The 24,858-nt window shown below is 37.7% G+C and overlaps 1 protein-coding gene across 2 annotated transcripts in view; it reads right to left on the bottom strand.

Moving 5' to 3' along the window:
- Positions 1-512: 512 nt before the first annotated feature.
- Positions 513-24,858, bottom strand: part of RALGPS1 (Ral GEF with PH domain and SH3 binding motif 1) — a 76,424-nt gene continuing 52,078 nt past the window's right edge. Inside the window, exons 12-21 of one of the 2 annotated variants that reach the window (XM_058037892.1) lie at positions 22,762-22,829; positions 11,208-11,334; positions 10,495-10,646; positions 9,278-9,329; positions 8,945-9,025; positions 7,947-8,052; positions 6,834-6,926; positions 6,554-6,659; positions 5,087-5,178; positions 513-4,704 (exon numbers count right to left, since the gene is read on the bottom strand). In XM_058037892.1, the coding sequence (XP_057893875.1) occupies positions 4,675-4,704; positions 5,087-5,178; positions 6,554-6,659; positions 6,834-6,926; positions 7,947-8,052; positions 8,945-9,025; positions 9,278-9,329; positions 10,495-10,646; positions 11,208-11,334; positions 22,762-22,829 (907 nt within the window). In that variant the 3' untranslated portion in view covers positions 513-4,674. The remainder of the gene's footprint in view (positions 4,705-5,086; positions 5,179-6,553; positions 6,660-6,833; positions 6,927-7,946; positions 8,053-8,944; positions 9,026-9,277; positions 9,330-10,494; positions 10,647-11,207; positions 11,335-22,761; positions 22,830-24,858) is intronic. The other variant, XM_058037891.1, reaches the window with a different exon arrangement.

Genomic DNA, 24,858 nt, shown 5'->3' with positions numbered 1-24,858 from the left:
CGAGCGACGGGGAATTGGCCTCGGCCGGGGGGACCCCCGGGGCGGGCCGCGGCCTTGCCCGCCACGCCTCTGGCCTCTCCCGCCATTTTCCCAGGTTCCCCGAGGCATCGGTGACGGAGGCCCCATGTAAGACGAATGGGGCAACCCTAACGCGCGTCAGCGCCAGGGCCGGCGGTCCGTGCCGGCGGCGCATTTTGGGGAGCAGAACCTGCCCATCCCGCCGCAGATCCGGACGCCAACGGCCCCGGAGTGCTGATTACCCAGGTGCACATGCTGTGCGCCGGGGGGAACGCTCCCACACGCCACATCCTGGAAATGAACGGCATAGACGGCACAAGTGCAAAAGAAGGACATCAGGAGGTCTCCGGATTCGACCCCGATGCCTAACTGTCAAATTAACTTGTGTAAAATGGAGAAACACAAACTGGCCATTATATTTTCAAAATGCAAGTCAATTTCAAAAAAGTACAGGGAAATTGATAATTACCCAATGATAAAAACTCAAAAAATGGAGTCCTGTCTACTTTTAGAGATAGACATGATAGCTGAATCATTTCTACAATAAAATACAAGGTTGGCATTCGTAGGAATTCTCTGGTGGGATTTTCTTTTCTACTGCCAAAGGCTGTAAGTTATGGACCTTTGTTCCAGTTATAGAGATCTTTCACAGAGAGTGTCTTTATTTCTGGGGAGAACACAGAATAAAATGCTTATTACAATGAAATGCTTCAAAATGTAATTCTTACATTTAAAATTGCAGAGCCAAAGCTGTGTATCTCCAAAGGGATGTATCCTTGTTAAGAGGTATGTCACACCAGTTTCCTGCAAAGACATGGAAACAGTGCTATTAGGTGCTTCCCAACCATGTGCAAATACCTGTAGAAAATAGTAGACTGAGGCCTCAACCACCCTGTGTGGACCACATTTTTTTCCCCATTTGAAAGTGTCTTTCCTAGATACACTGATCCAGTTCACAAATCAAATGCATTACCCTCACCGCAAAAAAATTCTTCCCTATATCTAGTCTGAATCAACCTTCTTTTAGTTTTAAACTACAATCCGTTCTCCAATCACTACAGGCCTCACTTAAAAAAATCTGTCCCCATCTTTCTTCTAAGTCCCCTTCAAGTACTGAGAGGTGGCAATAACATCTCCGTGGCACATCTTCTCTGGGCTAAACAATTCCATCTGTCTCAGCCTTTCCTCTTAGCTGAGGTGCTCCAGCCCTCAGATTATTCTTGTGGCTCTTCTCTGGACCCACTGCAACAGGTTCACATCTTTCCTAAACCACGAACTTGAGAGCTGGATGAAGCACTCCACGTGGGGTCTCACAAGAGCTGAGTGGAGGGGCAGAATCACCTCTGTCCTCTGCTGCCCACACTGCTTTTGATGCAGCCCAGGACATGGCTGGCTTCTGAGCCGCCAGCATGCATGGCCAGAACATGTCCAGCCTCTCATACACCAGCACCCCCAAGTCCTTCTCAGCAGAGTTTCTCTTGATCTTTTCATTAGAATTATGTCAGCCCGAGCCTCTCATCAAGCTTGTCCAGGCCCCAGTCTTCAGGTGTGGCCACTGCATCACTCTGGTGTCATCTGCAAACCTGCTGAGTTAAATTTGAAGTGCAAAGAAATTTAAATTTGTCTCTACTTCTTTGGACTTCCAAAATCTCACTTGAAAAAGCTACAAATTTGGAGGCTTTTTCAATTTTATCCTAGAAATGTTGATTCTGTTGTATTTATACTACTAAATGGCTAGACTCTCTGCTCTATAAAGTCTGTTCAATTATATTACCATTCGTTCACAAATAAAACATGCATGCTGCCTTTGAGCTAAAACATTCCTTCTGTACCTCCCCTTTTTCAGAATATTTTATTGTCAACAGCATACATACCCCGCACATTTTTAAACTTACAACCAAATGCTATTACTGTTGTAGTAAACAAACGTTCTTTACATTAAAGTATTTAATTAGCAAAACAATCATTATTATCAATGTAACAAACTGAAAAATGCAGCAACTCGATACAAGACTGAGGTAACAAAATACTTTGCCAAAAACCGCGATTCCAACACCAGAGTTCTTACAGGTGAGACAGTTCACAAGAATTTTAGAAAGAATCCTTTACACAAATGGCATGCAGTGGACTGCTGGAAAATACAGCAAAAAATAGTGCAACAGCTTCCACACAAAACAAACCAAAATGTTGAAATTGATTCACATTATAGTGTGACAAGTCAATCTCACTTTGAAAACTAGTTTCTTTGCCTCGTTTTAGTGCTATTTGGAAAAATATGCATTTTGGCACTAAATTACATTCAAATTAATTAATTAAATAAATAAATAATAACTAAATAATAAAAAGAAAAATCAATACAATAAATTAATACATTAAATAAATGAATAATATTACCTATAGTTATTTTATCTTCACAATTCTGAAAATGGCAATTTTGTTATAATGTTTACTTTTACATAACTATCGTAGTTGTTCTCTTTGATGGAGGAGAACTTGTATGGTTTGTGATTTTTTGGTGGAAATGCAGTAACAATTAGTGGTGATAGGCAACCTTTTGTTTTTCACTAGCAGCTTTCAATTAACCATAGCAGTACCTGGTAATAGCAAATGGTACCAAATGGCATCATAACACCTCTAATCAGCAGCTAGGAACTGTTTATTATTTAAAGGCTATTTCAAAATTGGTGTAAGATGTTTTACTAGTATTCTTTCACTGCCAATCAATCTGAATTTCTCAATACTCTGCAGCAATTTCACAATTGTGCTATGCAGAAAAGATCGTAAATCTCATATTGATGACTAATCACAAAAATCCACACGTGTAGAGTAATTCAGACTACATCATAGCCTAACAGTCTGAAGTAATTTACTGCTGACAGGATGTTACCACATTCAAAAGCTTCTATACCATCTCTAATGGCGTTCGATGCTCTGCTCTTGCAGATAACCATGTATTTCCTAGTTCAAAGTTGTCTTAAGTTAGCAAAGAAAGAGAAAAACAATACAAATATATTTTTATTACCACTCTTTTCATAGAGTTCCTCAGTTATCAAATAAATTTTGTCAACTTTACATATACTTCCCAGGATCTAAATACAGTTGTTATCAGGAACTGTTTTTCTTGAAAACCTGGTATATATTAGGCTTTCAGGATTGTAACATGAACTCTTAAAAGAAAAATAAATTTACTTTTGACCTTCATTTAAAAAACAGTTGGCTTTTTCTCCTTGTTGTTAGAGAAGTTTCAAAATTAAAATGCAGAAAATCATGAAGTCCACAGAATACATACTGCTAATGCCAGGGAGCTTGTTCTAGTAGAGGTTCTGTTCACTTAAACTGACTTTCATGGTGTTCCTGGTTTGTAAGTTAGAGGCTGACTTGCAAATTTCTCCTCTACGCAATCTTAGGAAAGTCAGAAGAGGTTTTCTGGTGATTGATGAAGTCGAAATAATGATGCTATATAGCAAAAGAGTTTGAAAAAGTGATGAATTTAACATATGAACAGAAAACGATTCTGACTGCAGGAGTGCCAGGGTACAGCAGGAATACAGCACAGAGAGTGTTCCTTCAGAGGAGAAGGTCCAGTTACACTTCTTTTGTTGTTCATTTATTCTCTGGATATTGATGTGGAGACTTCTTTGTACTTGCTCCACTGCTTGACAGTCTTTCACTGCCACCATGATTTCATAATAGCAGTACCATGTACCAGTACTAATGTCCTGAAGTCACAACACATACTGGAATTGAATGGAGCCAAGTCGTCCACAGAAGGACAGAACAGAAACAATGATATGGAGTCATTCTGAGGAGCCAGGACCACATGATATAAAACACCTGATTACCTGCTTCCCTATGCTAAGGGATTTGAAATGAACAATGTTCAGACTGAACCAAAACACCAAATTTATGAGCATCTATGCCACTGGTAAAAGAATGAAAGACAAACTTCAGCACAACATAAATTTAAACAGCCTTAAATCTACTACCAGTGTATTCCTGAGCAAAATAACTGAATAAAAAAGAAATCCAACTGTCCTATGCCAAAATACATTTTTCCCAAATAGCTCAAATATGAACAGCATATTGTCCAGAGATTTGATAGAAAATTTGAGGCAGCCACATTGCCAAGCAACTCAGTGCACTTAGATTATAAAAATGTTGTTCCACAATTTTCTATTCTAATTGACACTTTGGAGCAAGTTAACACTGTCAATCATTCTGTGCATTAGAAAGAACTGAAACCCAACATGGGCCAAATATTCTTCAGTCACACAAAGCAGCTTAACAATAAAAAGAACCATTTGAAAAAGAACAGGCAGAAGATATAATGCTCAGTTTGCGGCCAAATATCAGTTCATGCAGTCTCTGACCACAAACAGTTGAGGGCTCTAGAATCCTGCAGGAGTGAGGATTAATCTTCTGTCCATCTAACTTGTCTGCTTTCACTCAGTGCAGGAGACTTTATCTGGTCCTAGGGATAACATTCACTTTCTGCTTTTAAAAGCTGTGTCAGAATCACTTTCAAGTTACATGGGAAAGTGCTGAAATATCTGTGGCTGGCTCATGTCAGGAAAACCATTCTCCTCTTCCTCCTTAGAGAACAATAACCTGTTTCTTCAGTTTGGCACTTGAAGTCACAGCAGGTAGGAGAGGAAATTATTCGAATGACATTAGATTAGCAGGTACCTAGAAGAGATTGTAAATTGAATGATTACATTTGGGAAAGATCTCTAAGATCATTGAGTCCATCCTAGTATGGTTGCTTTCATTTTCCATGAGACAGTCCCTTCTAAAGAAGAGATGAGGTTATCTTGCTTGAAGTAACTGAGAGTAGAGGTTATATGCTCCTAAGGTGACCAAACCAATAGCTAGACCTGCACAAAACCTGATTTGATGGGAATTCTCTAATTTTACATAATCTTTCTTTCTCCCACTGAAAAAAATTGATCAGCGTACAGAATGAGGAATTATGTCTGTCCCCACAGGAAGGTGTGTGCACACAGATTGAAAGAGCTTTTCTAGTAAGGATTTTCTGGAAAATAGAAAAAAGTGGGTAGAAATGCCTTACCTGAGGCTTGTTGCTTTTGCACGCGTCATCCAGATGTTTATGCCATAGTATTGCATGAAACCTTGAACCAGTCTGAAACTTGTAAACATTGCCTACAAAAATAAGAAAATGAAAGACTCAGAATTTACAGACAGACATATAGTTTCAAAGGACTCCGATTTCTGTGCAGAAGCCAAAGTCCTGAATTAAACTCTTAAATTAATTTGCACCTCAAATGCTCAAACATGATGCTGCTAATATAAGAGAGCCCATGTGAGCCATGTTACCCAGCAATTCTTGGGTGAAGCAAGTATGAGAACATATGTGGTCTCATAGGCAGAAAGGCTGAATTACAGCCACAGAAAAGACCATGTAGGTCGGTGTGCAGCAAGAAAACAAAGAACGCTTAGTAATAAGAGAACAAAGCCTGCTTGGTTAAGAAGAACAAGAACTATTCAGTCAAGGCAGGAGAGATGTAACAAAGTTTCTAAAATGTAACAGGGAGCAGAACCTCAGTAGTTACCAGAAAAAATTGTTATACAAGCACTTGATTTAAAGGAAAAAGGCTGACGTGTATACTAGGAATGCAATTCCTTATATTATTGGTTAACAGACGTGTCAACAGTTACCGTATTGGCTATCCAGAAACATGATATTCTAATCTGATACTGAAAATATTATAAAACTATATACACTTTTAGTAAGTGTTTCTGGTTATACCACAACTGGGGACTGTGAATCATTCATACACCGCAGGTCAGATCTAATTTAATCCTGGCTTTCTTCTCATCAAGGCTTCTGTAAACTTAGTTTTCTTCAATGTCCTACTGCAAATTGTTTCCTGCAATCAAATATTTTGTGCATTTTAGTTAACTCCCAGATGATGCACTTCATAGAGTAGATGGGACTCCATACCCAGCACCAAAGCTGAAAACGTGGAAACTGAAGAAAGCCTCAAGAACCTATAAGCAGCCACTCAAAGTGCAAAATAACTCCAGGAGTTTTCTTATTTTTTGAAGTTTAATGAAGGGAAATGAGTTATGGCACTGCAAAATAAATTATTAAAAAGTAATAATTACTTAGCAGACTTATTTTAGTAAATGGTTTGATATTTTAATTGACCTCAGTGTAAGTCAAGATTTGATATTGACTGATTTTAAGGAAGCTATTCAGAGACTTGTAGATCAATGTATGGAGATACACGGACGGGCTGCAATCTCATATTAGCTGAGGAATTTCTGTGACATTTACAGTAACTGTCAAAAGAAATGAATCTCTGCAGGCAGCACAGGAGAACCATGGCATATTGTAGAAGTATGTTCCATTTAATTTGTACCTTCCCAGGAAAATTCTGTATTGAAGGTCTCCCTCTTCAGTCTTTTATGAGTGCCACTGCAAGTTCTGTAATCTACAAGCTCATTAATAGATATTAATCTACTTCTTGTCACAGAAATGTAATGCAGACATTGTCCATCTTGCAATATCTACCTTTGTCAGGGTTATTTAGCTGGAAAATATCAGGATGCTCTGGGTCATCAGGCAATGCCACCATCCAGCCTGCAATGGAGACTTTTTTCCCAGGTGTAGATTTATACTGGAAAAGAGAGACAAATCGGTCATAGCTGAGACTGCAGCAGAGATTAACTTTTGACTGTAGAAGTTGTGCAGAAATATGGCTTAGCCTGGAACAGAAAGTACACTTTGGATGCCATTCCAGATCTACTGATGAGTATTCAATTTTTGGTTTTAGAATAAATTTAAAGCTTACATGTTTTCTTTCAGTGCCTCTTAAAGCTTTTGCTCCAAAGTACAGAAGAGTTGATCCTGAAAGCATGACCCAGTATCTAGTCCATGAGGAGAGCTGAATGAAAAAGGAAAAAAATTAGGAAAAACTCTGCATATCTCTGACATTTCAAAAATTTATTCACAGGCAAGTCCAAGTGCTACCAAAGTTAATTCTAGAAGCAGGGAATGGAGATAAAGAGTGTCTCCCGGTGTAAATCAGCTCAGCTACCTAAAGCTTAATGGCTGGCTGTGAATACAAGCCTTCTTTGTTGGGTATCTCATGAAAATATCAGTAATGATTGTTTAGAGAAGAATAGTGTGCAGCCTTCTGCTGTACAGATCTTAGACTTTTGATTAAAAAAATTATTGAGTGGACTCTGCAATTCAGTTCTTCAAATCTTTTCGCTCTGAACTGCAGTGGGTTGCATGTGAAATACATCAATCAACCCTACAGAAAGCAAATACATTATCAAATGCATAGGACTAGAACCATGTGAAACCCTTGAATTCAGGTTAACTATGAATTACCATGACTTTGGTGCTATGGGGGCTGCCCTGCAGCCTTTCCATCTTAATGCTGTATCTCAAAAGCACCAAAATATATTGTAGAAATATATTCAATTGAATTTGTACCGTCCCTTGAAAATTCCGTACTGAAGATCTCCCTCTTCAGTCTTTTATGAGTGCCACTGCAAGTTCTGTAATCTACAAGCTCATTAATATATATTAATCTACTTCCTGTCACAGAAATATAATGCAGACATTGTCCATCTTGCAATATCTGCCTTTGTCAGGCTTATTTAGCTGGAAAATATCAGGATGCTCTGGGTCACCTGGCAGTGCCACAAGATTTATTTCTGCCCTCACCACACTACTTGCTAGTTACACAATTGCTTCACTCAAACTGATGTATATCAAATGACACACAAAGGTTACAACCTTGTTACAACCTGGTTATAACTTTGATCAGAAAATTACAATTGATAAAACCATTACTTTGTGTGGTATCAAGCTGCAGGTTTAATATAATTCTGAAAATTAAACCAGCCACTAATGAATTAGGACCATAGGAATAATTATAATTAGAATAACTTACAGTAGGTTTCTTGCCTTCTTTGAGCAGTGTTTTTCTTCTTAAAGGCCCTTCCATGGTAATGACTCCTGTGGGACCACCTGCTGTGCAGCTGCATGCACCTGTTGGGCTGGAGAGACAAAGCATTCCTCAATGTATTTCAGCAGAATAAAGATGATAAGAAAGCAATATAAATTAGTAAGGCAGCTGTAATTTATACATTATATTGATAACTTACTTCTACAATGGCTAAAGCAAATTAATTTAAACAAAATAAAATCTGACTGGATTTAAAATGCAACTAAATCACAGTGTTTGCAGAATACTGATTCTGGGCCCTATTTTCTTAATTGTTCGAACATATGTCTTCATTTGCCAGCATCACAGAATTTACCAAGTTCAGGTCAGATATACATGCAAGGAATGACTTTTACCCCTCAAACTCTATAAAATTTTCAGTGTCACCTCTCTTAGGCCTGCTTCTAGTAGGTCCACTTCTTATTTGACTAGCAACATTGTGAGCACCTGCTAGATATGGCTTGTGGATGTTCCCTCTCTTACTTGAGGTCCAAGGTCATACCCTTTTACTGACCAAAATCAACAGACCACACAGACACAGACAGATACTATGGGTAGCTGTCTGGTAAATCAGGAAATAGATTGTTGGAAAGGGTCAGGAAGGTATCCTTCTAACATCATCACTTGTAATGGGAGTCAAAGATGGCCTTGATGACAAACCTGCTTCCACAGAGGTTTCATAAAACTCTAAGTAAAGCCTAGTTTTCTGCAAAATGGAAGCCAGACAACGTTAGTTAAATGAACAGCTAAACTGCATTTCATCTGAATGAGCCATAACCCTGCTTTGCCATTAACAGGAGTTCTTATAAGCAGGAGGGGGAGACTTCGTAAATTGTCATGGTCATATAAGGATATTTGGACCCAAAATACATTACTAGGAAAGCGTAAAGACCCAAATTGAAGTTTAGCACCATACAATTAAAGAGGCAGACCCTGAACTGTACCTGTAGACACAGCTTCGACTCCGAGGAGAATTCCTGAGTGGTACCCTCCAGTTAGGACCCAGCGTGGCATATAAACGACCCCTGTTTGTGAATGCAAATATCTGATGAGGGGTGTTCTTTAGGGTTTGGTAAATATGACAGAGATAGCTCCTAATCTTTTCAGGTCCAATACCTTTACAGTGCTTTATTTCAAAATGTTTGCCTTTTCCTAACTAATCAATAATTTGATAAAAATAACTATTGATTTAGGGCTTACCTATGTTAGGGATCATTTGTGAATTTCTTAGCTAAGTCTGTAGAGTGCTCAGTGAGTGTACATGAAGACTCACTCACCTTTCAAGCCCTGATGGCAGCTCCTCACTAAATTCTGAGCTTTCACTGCTATCTAGAAAGAGAGTAGTACAGAGAAGGAGTAAGAAAACCACCCATGGGAAAATACAAAGCCAATGTATGTGGATCACCAGAATACTTTTTTGTATAGTACTGTGGACACCGCTTACTCAAATCATGTTTTGAAGTGTTTAGAGTTCATGGTAAAATCTTCAGTTGGAAGAGGCTTACATGAGCCTCTCCATTTATAGTATCTCACTCTTAATTCATGTAATTGCTGTGTTTTAATACTATTACTTTTATTTTCATCATGCCTCTACTTCAGAACCTGAGAACTTCAGGTACATAAAATCCATCTCCTTTGTAAGACAATATTTCTAGCACAATATCCATAAGTCAATTGAAGTTATTAGATATGGTATCACGTTTTATTTTCAAGAAGCAAACACACCTCTAATAGAGGATATGTCAGCTGTTTGCTGCTGCTAGGAATTATTAAAATATATACATATATGATGGTATTCATAACTAAAGTTCCTATCTCTCCTTCGAGCCCATCACCCATTTGTCCCTCCTTTTCTGGCACAGCTATTTAGCTCACAGTTTTAATTTGCCCAGGACTGCTCTTCTAATGCTCAGTTTAACACACTGAGCTGTTCCTGTATTTTCAGAAGTGAAAAGATCATCTCAGTGTCCAGCTCTTGGTCAAGTAAGTGCTATCTTTCACAGTCAATTTCTTATTCTAGAAATTGCCTGAGTCTCTTGTAAGGTAGCCTTCTCTTGCTTAGAACACAGCTTCTTGATCACTTTTTTGATATTATAAGAATTTCTTTATTAATGATAATACTATAATGTGTTCATCTTACGTTTCTTTATAAGTCTTAGACAGTTGTACCAAACAAATCCCCCATCTTCTAAAACATATAGTTAAAATTAAAGCTTTATTTGTGTAAAGGTAGCTTTTAAAATACATATCCACTTTCCCCTGGTAAAAGCTGATAAACACTTTGTGTCACACACCTAGCATCTACAAAACCAATCTTCTTTCATGCCGCTTTTACCAAAAGCATCAGTGGATAATCAAGGAAAGCTGATGTTACATTGACCAGGTAGCAGTTCTGATCTACTTCCATCCATGAAAACAATCAGTCTTTGCAAGGGAACTAATGATCTCCCTAATTCTCCACTTTCGGGCATGGGAGCAGGGGTGTCAGACGTACCGACGGAGAGGCCGTTGGCAAGGCGCGTGCTGGGCGCGTGGCCGTGCGCGGGGCTGTGACACTCCAGGACACTGTCGTCCAGCAGGTGCCGTGGCCGCTCCGTCGGGAAGGTGGCGCTTTTGCTCTCCACGACGCTCAACTGACACATCATACTGGAACATGGAAGAAGAGAAAAACGTGAAACCCCTCTTATGTCATCTAACAGCAACCCTTGGCTCACATTATTTCCACTAAGCCTCTGCCTCATCAGCAGGTTATTAAGGAGCAGGCAATTATACGCTACCACGTACTGTACATATGCTCCTTTACTATCAAAATGCATTTCAGATTTTACTTCTCTTTGTCAGTAATAATTATTAAATTTCTGTAGCTGGGAAGTTGTAAGTGTTTTGACTTCTCCGTACAAAACATGAACATCCTTGGTGGCAGCAAAAGCAGAAACCTAGAAAAAGGAGACACACCAGGAATCCACAGACCAAAGTGGATAACCAGCTTTCAAGTCTTGCCAGTGCCTGGCGCTAGCAGAGAATAGAGTCAGCCAAAATGACAAAAGTGTCAAGAGAAAACCTGGGGAATACGTACTAGAGCCTGAAACACTTTTGCAATACAAGAAATGGAAAGGACAAATACTAGCATGTTCTCTGCTACTATCTTAAATTTTTTGTGACACATGCATGTAACTGCCTGAGCATGAGACAGCTGGGATTACACACTTGTTTCCTAGGCTGTGACTCTTCCGGTGCCTTGGTACAGGAGGTGTAGGTAGACTTGCTGCAACTGAGGCATCAGGACATGTGGGTCTCCTGCTGAATTTCATAATTGCTGACATGTCAGATGGACCTAAAAGACAGAGATTATTTAACACTGGACTGATGCAAATCCCAAAAATTTCAATGGCATGTTTAGGAACTGATTAAAATTAATTTTTACAGATAACCAAATGGCACCATTTCTGAAGCACTGTTTCTTGCCCATTAGGGTTACACCATCCATTTTTGTCATAAATTCATCTCCATAATCTTGAACTCCCTGGAGTAATTTTAAAAATAGTTTTGCTCATACTTTTAACAATGAAGTACAAAAACTCTCGGCATCCTTACAACAGCTGGATGTGCCAAAGTGTAACATGCAGAGCCATAAAGTCGGTTTGTACTTCAGGTGTGAACAGGAACATTCACATGTGTTTTGAATTCTGTTCACAACTTCATGTTGTGAATAAACTGTAAACAATCTGCTCATACTGACTCACAGCTTGAGCATGTAAGAAAAACGAAGGGCTCTTCATATACCTAATGGATGGACAGATGCATTACTTCTCAAAGATCTATGAGCTCTAGAGATGTCTCACTGTGATCATTCTTCCTCTCAATTTACAGATTTTATGAGGCCTCACAGAAAACACAGTTTTGTTCCAGCTCCTTGATGCTGTTCACAAAAGGCAGGCAGTGACCTTTGCAATACAGTGGAAAACACGGACTATCATCATCCTCAGTAAATGCCAGGCTCTTCTTGGCTTCACAGCAAACAGCTGAGATTTTGCTTTTAAACACTTAGTTATGGCATTGGTGCTTGTGATGAAAGTGGGAACAGTGGTCATCAAAGTTGCCATCTGCCCCATGTGTTTCTCCTGGGGACAGTCCAGGTACTAGCAGAACAGACTTTCCTCTATAGTACAAAAATCCCTTCTCAGAGGTTCCAGCAACCTGGGCTTAGTCAGCTTCTGGACTCTTACCAAAACCACTCATTAAGAGGCTGACACAAGAAGAAACTTTGTGATGTGAAAAGCCATGTACAATCATCATCAGAATATTTACAAAAGTGTCTGGCATCAAATAAGTAATAAACTAAAACAGAAAAAAAACCCAAAACACCTCAAAACCAATCCAAACCACCAACATTCCACAGCACAATATGACAACAGGATGAACACAAACTTTTAACAGAAATGGTTCTGAGAGACAAAACTTCCCAGGGAAGCGGTCATGGCACCAAAACTGTCAGAGTACAAGGTGAGTCTGGTTATATCACAACACTCTTAGTGATATAATTTAGTTTTACGGAGCCCTGCAAGGAGCAGGAAGTTGGACTCCATGATCCTTAGAGGTCTCTCCTTACTTGAGACATTCTGTTTCTATTTATTATACAGGCTGCTCTCTCTACCCTGAAGCACCCTGAAGGAAGGTATCATCTTCTGTCTTGAACTGAGGATTCATGAGACACAAGAACAGGAGAACCAGTAATGAGTTTGTCCCAGTAAGAGGCAAAAAAACCCCCCAAATAAATGCAAGATGCTTTCCTGCCCATACTCACTCTGCAATATAGACTTATGTCAAGTTGTAGGAAACAAAGAAATTAATTCAAAATTATTTGTCTTTTTATTTCACCATAGCCCAGACTCTGGAATTTCACTGCGAACTGGATTGTAACTAGGAAAAATTGCAAAGGGTTTTCCCTAGCAGTAAGGGGAAAGATTTAATCAACAATATTCTGCATATTTGAGCAAACAGTTCATTATGCTGCTTAATTAATAATGAAGGGAGCCCCAAGACAAGCAAAAAAGACACAACTTCTTTTAGCAATACAGAGAGGATGGACAAGTTTGTTAGAGGAACCTTCAGTAGTATTCTTCATCAGACCATCAATTTAGTAGGACAACAAAGATAAAGCAGTTTTTAGGCATGTTTTCTGCCTCATTCATATATATCATCAGGACAGCATTTTTGCCTGCCCATCTTTGCTACTATCACACAACTGTAAATTTGTGAAACACAACAGTCACAGCATCAATCACTGGCATATGCAGCTTCAGAGAAGGTCTTATACCTAATGGCCATGTGCAGTTTTAAAAAATGACTTTCAGTCATTTTAACAATGAACTACAAAAATCCATCCAGAGATTCACCTAAAGACGCACATCAGGGATGTTGGAGAAGGCACAGTACAATGTTCTTGCTGCACATACAACTAAAATTTTGATGCATTTGGGCTGTAACACAACACTGGAAGCTTCTTCCCTAAAACCAAAGCAGTTCATCTTCCATTTCTGCCATGGAGGTGAAGCACAAATTAGGACAGGAAGAAGTATGATTATGAATGCAATTATGTGTTTCCTAGTTTAATGTAAAAACTCTATGGATTCATAATTCACCATTAGGTCTGAAAAATCTTATCTGCTGCATTAGTAGCAAGAATATACACTTCACTGAAGTCTTTTACCATGGATTTTCATTACAAATTAAAATTTATGCAGAGACAAAACAAATGCCTTCAGAAGTTTCAGAAATTATTACAAGTTCTTTAGTTTGAAAACCTCCAGTTCTTCTGATGGACTAGGTTCCCAAAAAAGGAGTTTGCTCTACATGCTTTCTTTGTAGTGCCTTTCCATCAGATACTTTTCAACTTGTGAACAGGAAAATACTTAGGACTATTGAGGTATTTATTACCTGCTAAGAAGCCTAAAATATATTTGAACGGAAACCCAGGATAAAGACAGTGGCAGCTAAAAGAGAATTTCCCTGAAAATTATGAGCATTTATCAGCAAGAGTTTAATCTGAAACTCAGCATAAACTTCAGCGTTAATATGCCCACTCTGAGGCTTGTCCCTTAATTTGGTTGCAGGATTTGTTCATTTTTATATTGCTTCCCGCTGTGCCATTCAGGTGTTTCTGATGCCACTTCTCAATCTTGATTTACATTAAGTTTTTTTCAAGTCAATGACATTAAGTTCACTGAATGCTACTGAAGTATTATTTTTAACAAGTTACTGAAACCACAACCTGTGAAATAGTAGCAATCTTAAAGCCTAGCCCTAGAGGATTATCAGTACAGTGCAGCCCTTCTTCACACAGACATTGTGCCACATGTAGAAATAACTGTTAAATTTTGTAACACATAATAGTTCAAAGTTTAAGTTTCTCACAGTGGAGAATCAGAGACCTGAAAGCAGTTTGATTAATTTTGTTCCAAACATTGATATGCAACAAAACAAAAGCATGAGACTCCTTCAAAATTACTTTATCAGAAAGAAAAGCACAATAAGAAGTCCAATGCTGACACAATCAAGTTATTAAAAAATCAAAGCTGGCTGGATTTGACTCCAGGTAGGTTCAAATGTTACTATCAAAACCTACAAAGAGTAAGAGATATTATCTAGCAAGAAATAATAGTTTGAGACTTTTCACTCTACACTCCCTTTTTTTCTCCCTCTCTTTAGGGAGCATGGACTGAAATTTACTCTAATACCATTGCAACATGAAATTATCTAAAGATTGATCATTGTAAAGATGATAATTGCTTGATTTAAGTAAGAGCTTTTATTACCTGGACAGCTTTTAACAGAAAACGTTTGATAAACTGCCATACTCCCCCTGAAACAAATTACGTAGCATGTCTAAAAGGACCGCACATCTCAGATTATAATATAATACTAGGGAATATTATGAATAATATAAAAATTATATTAGGGAGTAAAATTTCAGTTCACAAAAAATATTGCCAGGCTTAAGGTGTGACATGTCAAGGGTGACAGAGTTTGCGGAAATAGGTGTAAGAGTCTTAAAACTTAAGAAAACAGTCCAGCTTGGCTTCCATGCTATTACATATGGCAATCACAATTGCTTGCATCAGTCCTGTCAAAGAAGGAAATGGACCCAGATTGACAAACCACTGGAATACACTGCCTAGAGAGAGCTTGTGGAGCTTCCTTCATTGGAGGCATTCCAGAGCCATCTGACACAGTCCTGTGCCATGTGCTGTAGGATGACCCTACTTGAACAGGGAGCTTAGACTAGATGACCCACTGTGGTCTCTTCCAGCTATGCTGTGATTCTGTGACTTATTCAAATGCCCAGTCAGGTGTCTTCAGTGAAGTTCCTGATGGCAGAAAACAGAATGCTTTGTGGGACCAGATGAAAACAGAAATATCATCTGTGCTGGTATTATTATGGCTGGACTGACCATTTTCAATGTAGTTCTGCATCCTCCTTTTCTCCAAGGCAAGAGAAGGAAATCCATACAGTTTAGCTCTGTTAGCCCTATGCTAAGGTAATAAGAATCTGAATTGAAACATCTTTACATAGTCTTTATATCTGCTCTGCTGCCAAATGTCTATGAAGAAGAATGATTAAGTTTATAGAGTTCTCTTCAGCTGGCTACACTTAGTTCAGCAAGAAATCTGGGGTGTAGTGAGTGTCAGCATGAGTTATGGGGCATAGAGCAGATGACCTCATTTCTGTAAAGGAGTAAGAGACAAAGAGAGCTCATGTCACGAAGGATGCCAAAGAGGGTAAGCAGTGAGATACTGATGACAACTGCACAGACCAAGGGACGTCTATGGACATACCAGACTGCTGAGCAATTAGCTGGGGAAATTATGCCTGATACTGCTGATAACAAAATTCCAAAACTTAAATTCATTTCGGATTGAGTTATTTTGCCCCTTTTTTCCAATAAATGAAGTCATCTGCTACTGCTAACTCTTGTCTTTACTCTTCTGGCTCCACTCCTAGTGCATACTGTTACCATGATTGCTACTCTGTTATTTTGCCTTTCATGGAGACAAAGCACTCTTAGCAGGATTTTCCAGTCAGCTGGCATGAACAAGGGTTAGTTTGGTTTTCATTATTTCTCAGCATCATTTTCAAGATTATGCTGACATGCACAGGAATGATGTATAAAAATATTAAAATGTTATTAAAAATGTGTTTGCATTAGGGAACGTGAGACAACTTCATCAGAGCAAGTCAAATGCTGTTCAGAGATCTGTGGCAAGAACATTTGGAAAAGTTTACACATATCCCAAAGGATCTCACTGTTTTTTCCTTTGCATAATTTTTCCATGAATAATCCTTCAAATGTTATAAATGAATGTTACTTTTGCAATCCTTCAGTAAAACATGTGAACATTTACAGTCTCCAGAGCTTTTAAAAAAAGCAGTAGGGTGAGGGAGTTACAGTTCACAATTTTTCTCCACTAAACAGCTATCAATAAACAAGTACTAGATATGCAAACTAAAATCTGAAAATGAGCTGCATATTATATGATGAAGAATTGAGTTATTTTTCAGGAAAGTAGAACAGTCTCAACTATTCACTATTTTTTGCTGAGCAGTTAAGAAGTAAAACTTACTAGCTCTGTTTCTAAAAAATAAAGACATTCCAATCTACAGACTCTCTAGTTAAATATTCACTGTAAATTTTTACTGCTGTTTCCATTTTAATCAGTATGTGATAATTAAAACTTGCAAAGAGAAATATCTACTTACAAAATACACAATCAATAACTTTAGATTAATTTTGTGCACAGAATCAAGAATGACAGAAAAAAAATACATCTAGAATGCTGGCTATTGTAAAAGAGCAGTTTTAATTTTCAGAGTATTGCTTTACAATTCAACAAAAGACTCCTAATGCATAAAACATGTAATGTTGTTATGGCTGCTTCTCAGACAAGAACAAACTAAAAACAAGAATCTGAGTTCTTGACTGAACTTCCCCGTGCTCCTCCAAGCTCCCCAAAAGCTGTCACACACACACACTCACACACACACGTACTTCTGACTGCACAGTAAGCACACTTGAGTGTATTTCCTTCAAATGCTTCCTGTATAGAAGTGGTATTTTCAATTTTAAGTGACACTTTTATGGAATCACTAATTGTCAGCATTTGTGTTACATATTCTGTACCAGTGGAATGTGCAAACCCCAGACTTACACTTCAGTAAAAACACTGAAGTTTTTGCAGTTGGATGTACAAGGCAGTATATGGGCTTGGGTGACATCAAGATTGGCAATGAAGACAGCCATTGCGAGAGCATAGCTGCAGGGAAACTAAAGTTTGGGTTCAACCAAATACATTAACCAGTCAATCAAAAAAAAAAAAAAAAAACCAAAACAAAAAAACCCCCAACTTTTTACAGAAACTATTTCAAGTGACTGCTGTGAATAAAGAGTCAAAACCAAAAGACCAAAACCAACTAAACCTCCAAAAAACAAGGCAGAAAAGCCCTTTGTCCTCTGGCTGGTCTATATCTGTAACATTCCTCAGGATAATAGCTTGGTAGTTAAAATAAGCATCAATGAACTAGGACATTAGACTTGTTTAGTAAGGAGGCACAGAAAGTAATAGAAAGCGAGGAAGTTAAAAACCGAGCCCAATCACTCCCTCAATGGAAAATTCATATTTATTTTGACAGAATGTTCTTCTACAATTTTTGTGAAGCTTTGGTATGTTAAGAAAAAACCCACAGTACACTAATTCCAGCTGGATTTAGTAGTTGATAACATGTGAATCCACTGATTTGTCTGGTATTGATTTGTTTCAAAAATACTCCAGTGACTTGTAAAAGTTTCTCATGAAAGTATCACAGAGGAAGAGAATGTAAACCAAAGAGTAAAGTTTTCTACACAGTCCGTAAATTTATATGAAGAAAACTTAGTTCTTCTATTTCTACCCTAAGTTCTGTGTAAGAAAAGCAGACATGGTGCACATGAAGCAAATGACCAAGAACTTGCACAAGGATTAGACAATCCTCATTTCCACAGAATGACTGGCTGCTAAAGCACTTAACACAAACTATTTATTAGTTGCCAAAGCAACCAGTAAAACAAATGGCAAAACTAAATGTCAAACTCAGTGTTTACATGGAAAATGATGGTGTGGGGGTTTTTTATTATAAAATGCTGTAACTGCTGTAGAGATATCACTAATGTAGTATAGTTAGTTCAGAGGGTTACAAATGTGCAAACATCCCCAATCTTTCTTCCTTCTGTTTCTAGATTTTCAACTCCTATATATCACATACTCTACATCCAATAATTGGCCTCTTCTAATTACTTAAAATATATACTCTAAAAGTTTGTTATGAGCTAGCTCTCAAAGCTGAATGAACTTGGCAATATGGGCTGAATTTTACCTGAGTAACAAATAAGAGATTATACCTGTTTCAGATTAATTATTCCACATTCCTTGTATGATGGTAACAGAAAACCTCTGGTCTAATTATTTTCCCCTCAAGAATTACACCAAGACCTACTTGGGGGGAAAAAACAAAAAGGAAAAAAAAAAAGGGGGGGGGGGTAAGGGTCCATCCCTGACTACTGCATAACAAATGATAATAAATGCCCCAAAATAAGGGCTACCCACAGCAGAGGCCTGGCTGTTGCTAAAATTTAATGCCAGGTGTTAATTTTAATGAAGGGGTTCATTAAAAATCACAGAATTGTTATGACCAGTCTTTGAGTCACTTAGTATTAGATGAAATTTTCTGGATATGCTAATTATTTTACCATTATTTGAACTTTTTATATTGTTTTTCAAGACAGAGTAAATATTCTCTATTTCAGAGAATGAGTGAACCACTTTGTATGTTCTGCTTAGCACTGCACCCTGAACTTTTCCAAATAACATGATGAGAAAGAGTATGCATAACAGAACATTTCTCTACTGAGCTACATTTGGTGTGCAAATTCTGAGGAACTTCAGTTGCTTAGAAGGCTTACATTTACCATATATTGCATTAAATCTTTTCCTTTGTTCTGGGAAATTCTATTGAGTTATACCTTCCAAAACAACCTAACAGCCATACCATAAATGACAAGCACCTTTCAGCTAACACTGCAAGAACAGAGATGTCTTTTACAGCTAATTCAACTAGAAACTGTGAACAGTTAGCATACTATAAGCTCTCCAGCTACATTCTCTCTCTCTCTCTCAAACCACAGCAAGGCAGAATGAACATACTTAAGCTGCTGCCAAGGAAGTTGCGTGAATCACACGGTTCCCGAAAGCATTCAACTTAACTGCTTAAAGCTCTTTCTTAAATGATACTTGTGAGGGACAAGAATCTGCAGCATTATGGAAGACATTAAATCTTCCGGTGAAAGCATTATTCACAATTATATATGCATTTGGTAATTAAATGAGGCCCTTTTAGCCACTAATATACAAAACATAGCTTGTTGTGAGACAGTCACTTTAATCAGATGCCTGCCTCCTGTTTGAATTTACTGGAAAACTAGTTGGCAAAAGAAGTGGAAAATGGACACATGGTTTTTCCAGCACTTTGTAAACAGAAATGCTGCAGGACTTAACTGAAAAAAAGAAACCCACAATGTCTCTGGCTACAGTAAACTGTTAATATTTTTTTGAAAGAGAGAAAACTGGGTGGAAGATAAATTTGGAGTGCTGGCAAGTAAAATCAATTTCCATCATCAACACATGGAATTATATTTTAGAACACAAAGATGACACTATTCCCTGCACTTAATCCCATCATAGGCTTTGGAATTATTACCAATGATATTGAACTTTTTTTCTGTCTCTGGAAACACATGCTGATCTCTAAGAAGGCAGCATGTCACAGGCAAAACTCAACTAGACCTATTGCTATTAGTAATGCATTAACCTTTGTACTATCAAGGCAACTGAACTGATTACTGGCCTTATGGGCTAAGAACCTTCAACTTTAAATCACTGTTATCAAACTCCCACGCCTTAAACCATTAACTGAAACATTAAACTACTGCCCAAAGTATTTTGAGATCATCTATTATCATTGTAGCCTGCCACCTGCAAAGGACTTACTTATGGCATACAATGTCCAAAGTGAAATTAATTTCAAGGTATAATTTGAATCCAAATAAAATTGACAGCAATACCTGTAAATGTGCTATTTTTAATTCTCCATGTTCAAATATTGCATTACTAATATTTGAGTATTTTTGTTCAGAATTACTCAAAACTAACATATGGCAATACTCCTATTTATTAATGTTGTGAAATAAACAATAAATTAATGCCTTCATGATTAGTTAGATTTCAATTTTAATTCATGCTAACTTACTTAATAAACCTTCTCCTTTCAGTAAAATATATTTTCAGTAAAATGTACTCGATTCCATTTAGCAGCATTTTTCCAGTCACACAGGTGCAGCTCACTGAAAAATTCCTGTGGGTATTACAGAATGCCGATGGCATTCATTGTCTAATTGGCAGTAAGTGAGAACTCTCTAGCTGAGCAAGAAATAAATACAGTAGTCCACAAAAGGGTCAAGCTTTCGAAGGAAATACTAACAGAAGAATGGAGCAATAGGAATGACTCAGCACTTGGTTTCTAGTCATCACATTAATTTTCACTCTGAGTAAAACAACCTTAGAAGCACTAAAGGGCACTGCAGATTCAGAAGGGAAAATTCACCCTCTCCTAATACTACCAGATACTATAGGATCCCATATTCAATGAAGTAGGTACTGCTGAACATTGTCCCAATCAATTTTTGTGGACTCCAGCTGAGCTCACTGCAGTATCATGCTGTATTCCTTACCTAAATCAGACAAGTTCAAAATTCTTGTTTCCAACTTTGGAACTGTATTTTTAATTGCCTTCCATTAGAGTTCTAATAAGGTCTCAGCCCTTGATTAAGACTTACAGAGTACCGGCGATGATCACATGCCATGCTGCTAGGACTGAAATTATATTCCATAATCATACAAATGAAGTGTTAACATCAAAGTTCAAGAGTTGAGCATGCAGACATGAGTACTACAAAGTAAAAGTCAGAGAACAAAAAGAGTTTATTTGTCTGCTTTATAAATGTAAGAAATATGTAATAAAATGAGAGGCAATGACTTTGTTTCAAGTCTCCAGTATGAAAAATCAAATCCTCACAAAAGCAAAAGAAAATGTGGCATGATGTGGTGGGTTGACTTTCATGGGCTGTCAGTACTGCCCAGCCTTCACAGGACAAGGTGAAAAAAATAAGATACGAAACCTTTGTAGGCTGAGATAAAGGCAAATTAATTTTTAAAAGCACTGTGCGCAGAGGAAGAAATCACAAGAAAAATTTACCATCTAGTTCCCATCAGAGGGCAATAAGAAGCCACGGCCTAACCCAAGCATTGTAGCACATGCTTAGGAAGATAAACACCTTAATAATAAATACCTCACTCCCCCCTTTCTCTTAGCTTTTATTGATGAGTGTGTCATATGGTATAGAATATCTCTTTTGGCAGCTTTAATCAGCTGTCCTGGCTATGTACCCTCCCAACCTCTTGACCATCCCCAGCCCACTGGCCTTTTTGGCAGGGTGTTGGGTTTGGAGAGATAGCCTTGATGCAGTGGGCACTGCTTAGCAGAAGCCTGGTAACTTATCAACACCTTTCCAGACACAGATACTGAGAACAACACTGTGATGGCTCCTGTGGGGAAGTTAACTTCCAAATGCATTTCTGTATGAAGAAAGTGTTCATTACGAACTACTTTTGAACTCATCTAATAAAACCCCAAAATATCCTGTGAACTATTCCTTTATGCAGCAATTAATAATACTGAGCATTAAGCAGGGAAAGGAAAAGCACCTTCCTAAAGAAACTGAAGACCAGGCCAAATGTTTATCTAACTCTGGCAATAGCAATCACAATACTAGGACCAACAAGAGGTTCCCTATAAACAACTGGTCATTTGACAGCAGCCAACATGAAGAGCTGGGAGGCAGAGGAAAAACACATGGGCCTTTTCCTTATTTTATATTTAGCGTCTTCCTTTTTCTTTCTCTCATTTACTTTGCCTTTCATTGGTGAGAAGAAAAGACATTTTGAATGCCAATTAAATAAATGCATGTCAGCTGTGGTCTGGACTCCTTGGGGTTTTTACATTCACACATGGTTTTTTACATAATGAAACAGAAAATTGGCTATTCAGGTTCAAGAGATTAAAACAGAACAGCTTTTGAGTTACTAGCTCATATAGCAGGAAGTACATTTCACATAGCCTGATTTTAGTTTAGTCTGGTCACAGCAATAAACAGCAGATTAGCTTTTGTCAACTTATGGATAGTACTCCAGTTTTCCAGATGTTTCTAGAAGCTATTGTTGCTACAAATTTTTTGTCTTCCTGTTGTCCACAATGAAATTGTCTCAAATGTATGTGATCACAGAGAAACCTGAAGAAAGAATTTCCTGTGTTATTCACTGCACAGTTTGTTTTTTTTTTTTTTTTTTTATTGCCAGAGGGCTCTTTTTTCTTCACTTATTAAATAATGATGAAAACACAAGCATTTGTAAAAAAATCCCATATCCTGACACCTGTTCCAGAACTAGCAAACACTCTGTGACATCCCTTAAACTGGAACTGCTTTCATACTAGTCAGCAATCTTTCTTGCTGACTCATGCTACTGATGAACCTTTGGGTTTTCCTATATACTTCAGTAGAAGATTTCTGTAATTAAAATTATTTCCTTACTCAAATTTTCAAATGATGTTTTATACCTGCAAGATCTTCTTTGGAGGAAACCAGTCGAGGAGAGCTGTTACCTGGCTCAATTCTTAAAGATAATCTGGAAAAACAAGTTTTTAGAGAAATTAACAAAAAAAAAAAAATTCTCAATAAAAGTTGAAAGAAATTAAAAACGTAATTATTTTGGCAGTGCTAACTAGCATTTTACTGTCTTGGAAGTGTAGTTATTTATTCTGTGATGCAACCAAACAATTTTTTTTAAAAGTAAATCACTACCTGTAAGAACCAAGAAAGAAACTCTGAGGAAAGTCTATGAAAGCAGAAGGAGAAATCATTATTTAATCCTCCCTCTCAGTTCAAAAACATAAGTTCATCCAGTCTTTCGCCTTGGGAAAAAAAAACTCAAAAAGTTAGTAATTTGTATACAAACCTAACATTTTATTCCCTCTAAACATGAAAGCAAATTTCCTGTTACCATGTCGAAATGTGCACACAGAAATATCTATTTTGTTACTGTGAATTACAGAAAAGAAGCTTAATAGAGCAAAGTGACCAACACCTTATAGTAAAAGAAAGTGATTAGAAGAAAGTATTATATGCCACGCTGCCTCACTCCAGTGTTTTATTATGTACTCACTCTTGTGCTCTCAGCATTCCAACAAACCTCAATCTCCCAATGCACATCACTTCTGCCATTTCTCAAGTTTAGGCAGTCTTAACTAGACATTCATGGGTCCTTTGCTCTGTACCAGTCTGACAAAAAGGTATGAAGGACTACAATGTTAAGTAAACTTTAATGGACTAGGCATAAATCCAAAGAAAATAACTGCTATCATTGCCCAGCAGTGAACACACACGAAAGCTGGAAAGCTTCAGCACCTTGCTGTGCACCCCAAGGAAAGGCTTTCTGACTTCATTAAAAACATGCAAAGGGGTGGAGGGAGAAACCTATGACAGCATTTCAAAATATCATGTATGGCTCAGCTATCACTTTCCTTACTACTCTTTATTGGGAATACCTTTCAGTTCCTTCTCTACAATATTCCAACATTGTCAACTATGTTTTAGTGTGAAGTCAGGTAACAAAGCTACAGTCCTTTTCATGTTTTTGGATTTCTATTCTTCTAACAGTACTAGATTCTTTTAACTACCCAAAGTAATGTATTTCAAGTAGGTAATGAATCATTCCTTTCCAGACTACGTTTCTTTCTGTCCACTTGATTTCTGTGACCAGGAATCAGTAACATAACTCTCCTAGAAAGTTACAATAATACAAGTCAGTGCAAGATTCAAATGTTGATCACATGGATGGAATGTGATCTTTTTCAGTATGGAAAAAAGGCAAAAGAACTTAATGAAGTCCTTAATGAAGATTTAAGGCAAGTGCATTCTTACACCTTCTTTAGTGACAAAAGTGAGATCAACTTCCATGCAACTACTTGCACTATATTATTTCTCTCTCTTTCTGCCTAAAATTATTCTTGTGAGGAAGAAAAGAGGAACATAACAGAAGGAAGAAAAACCTTCATGTTTTTAACAAGGTTTTAGGAAGAGCTATGCTATGGTTACACCATTTAGAAAGCATGCGTGTTTTGTGCTGCACTTCTGTGTTGGAATTCACCAACAGAGCAACAAATGAGTCTCCAGTGCTATCAAATAAGATTACATCACTCTCCGCTGGTCATCTCCCCAGAATATGGGAAGCTAGATAATGTTGGTTATCTGTTTGGTTATGTTAAATGGCACTCTGAATCTTAGCCCTTTCTAAGTCTCTGACAGTTTGGACATTGACTTCCATGATGCCAGAATTCTGCAATGTTTCCAGAAAAACTAGAATGCAATTTATCTGTTTTCAACTTATGAAAATACAGATGTATTAAAAGAAGAACAAATAAATGCAAGCCTAAATGTATTTTGGTAAATATAAAATACTCATGCTGACATGTTATATTTAAAATAAACTGTTGAGAAAAGGGAATATATTCGGACAACGAGATGTCATTCCTGAGTCACTTTCTCCTCTATTCCCCCTCTCCTCCACAAGGCTGGAAGTAATAAAAAACATTCTTTATTTCCAAGAAGAGATACTGACAGTCAGTACAGTTTCAATCAGTCCTGGCTTGTTTGCC

The sequence above is a fragment of the Melospiza georgiana genome, chromosome 20 (assembly GCF_028018845.1).
Source record: "Melospiza georgiana isolate bMelGeo1 chromosome 20, bMelGeo1.pri, whole genome shotgun sequence".
Lineage (NCBI taxonomy): Eukaryota > Metazoa > Chordata > Aves > Passeriformes > Passerellidae > Melospiza > Melospiza georgiana.
This window is presented reverse-complemented; position numbering and strand designations above follow the sequence as displayed.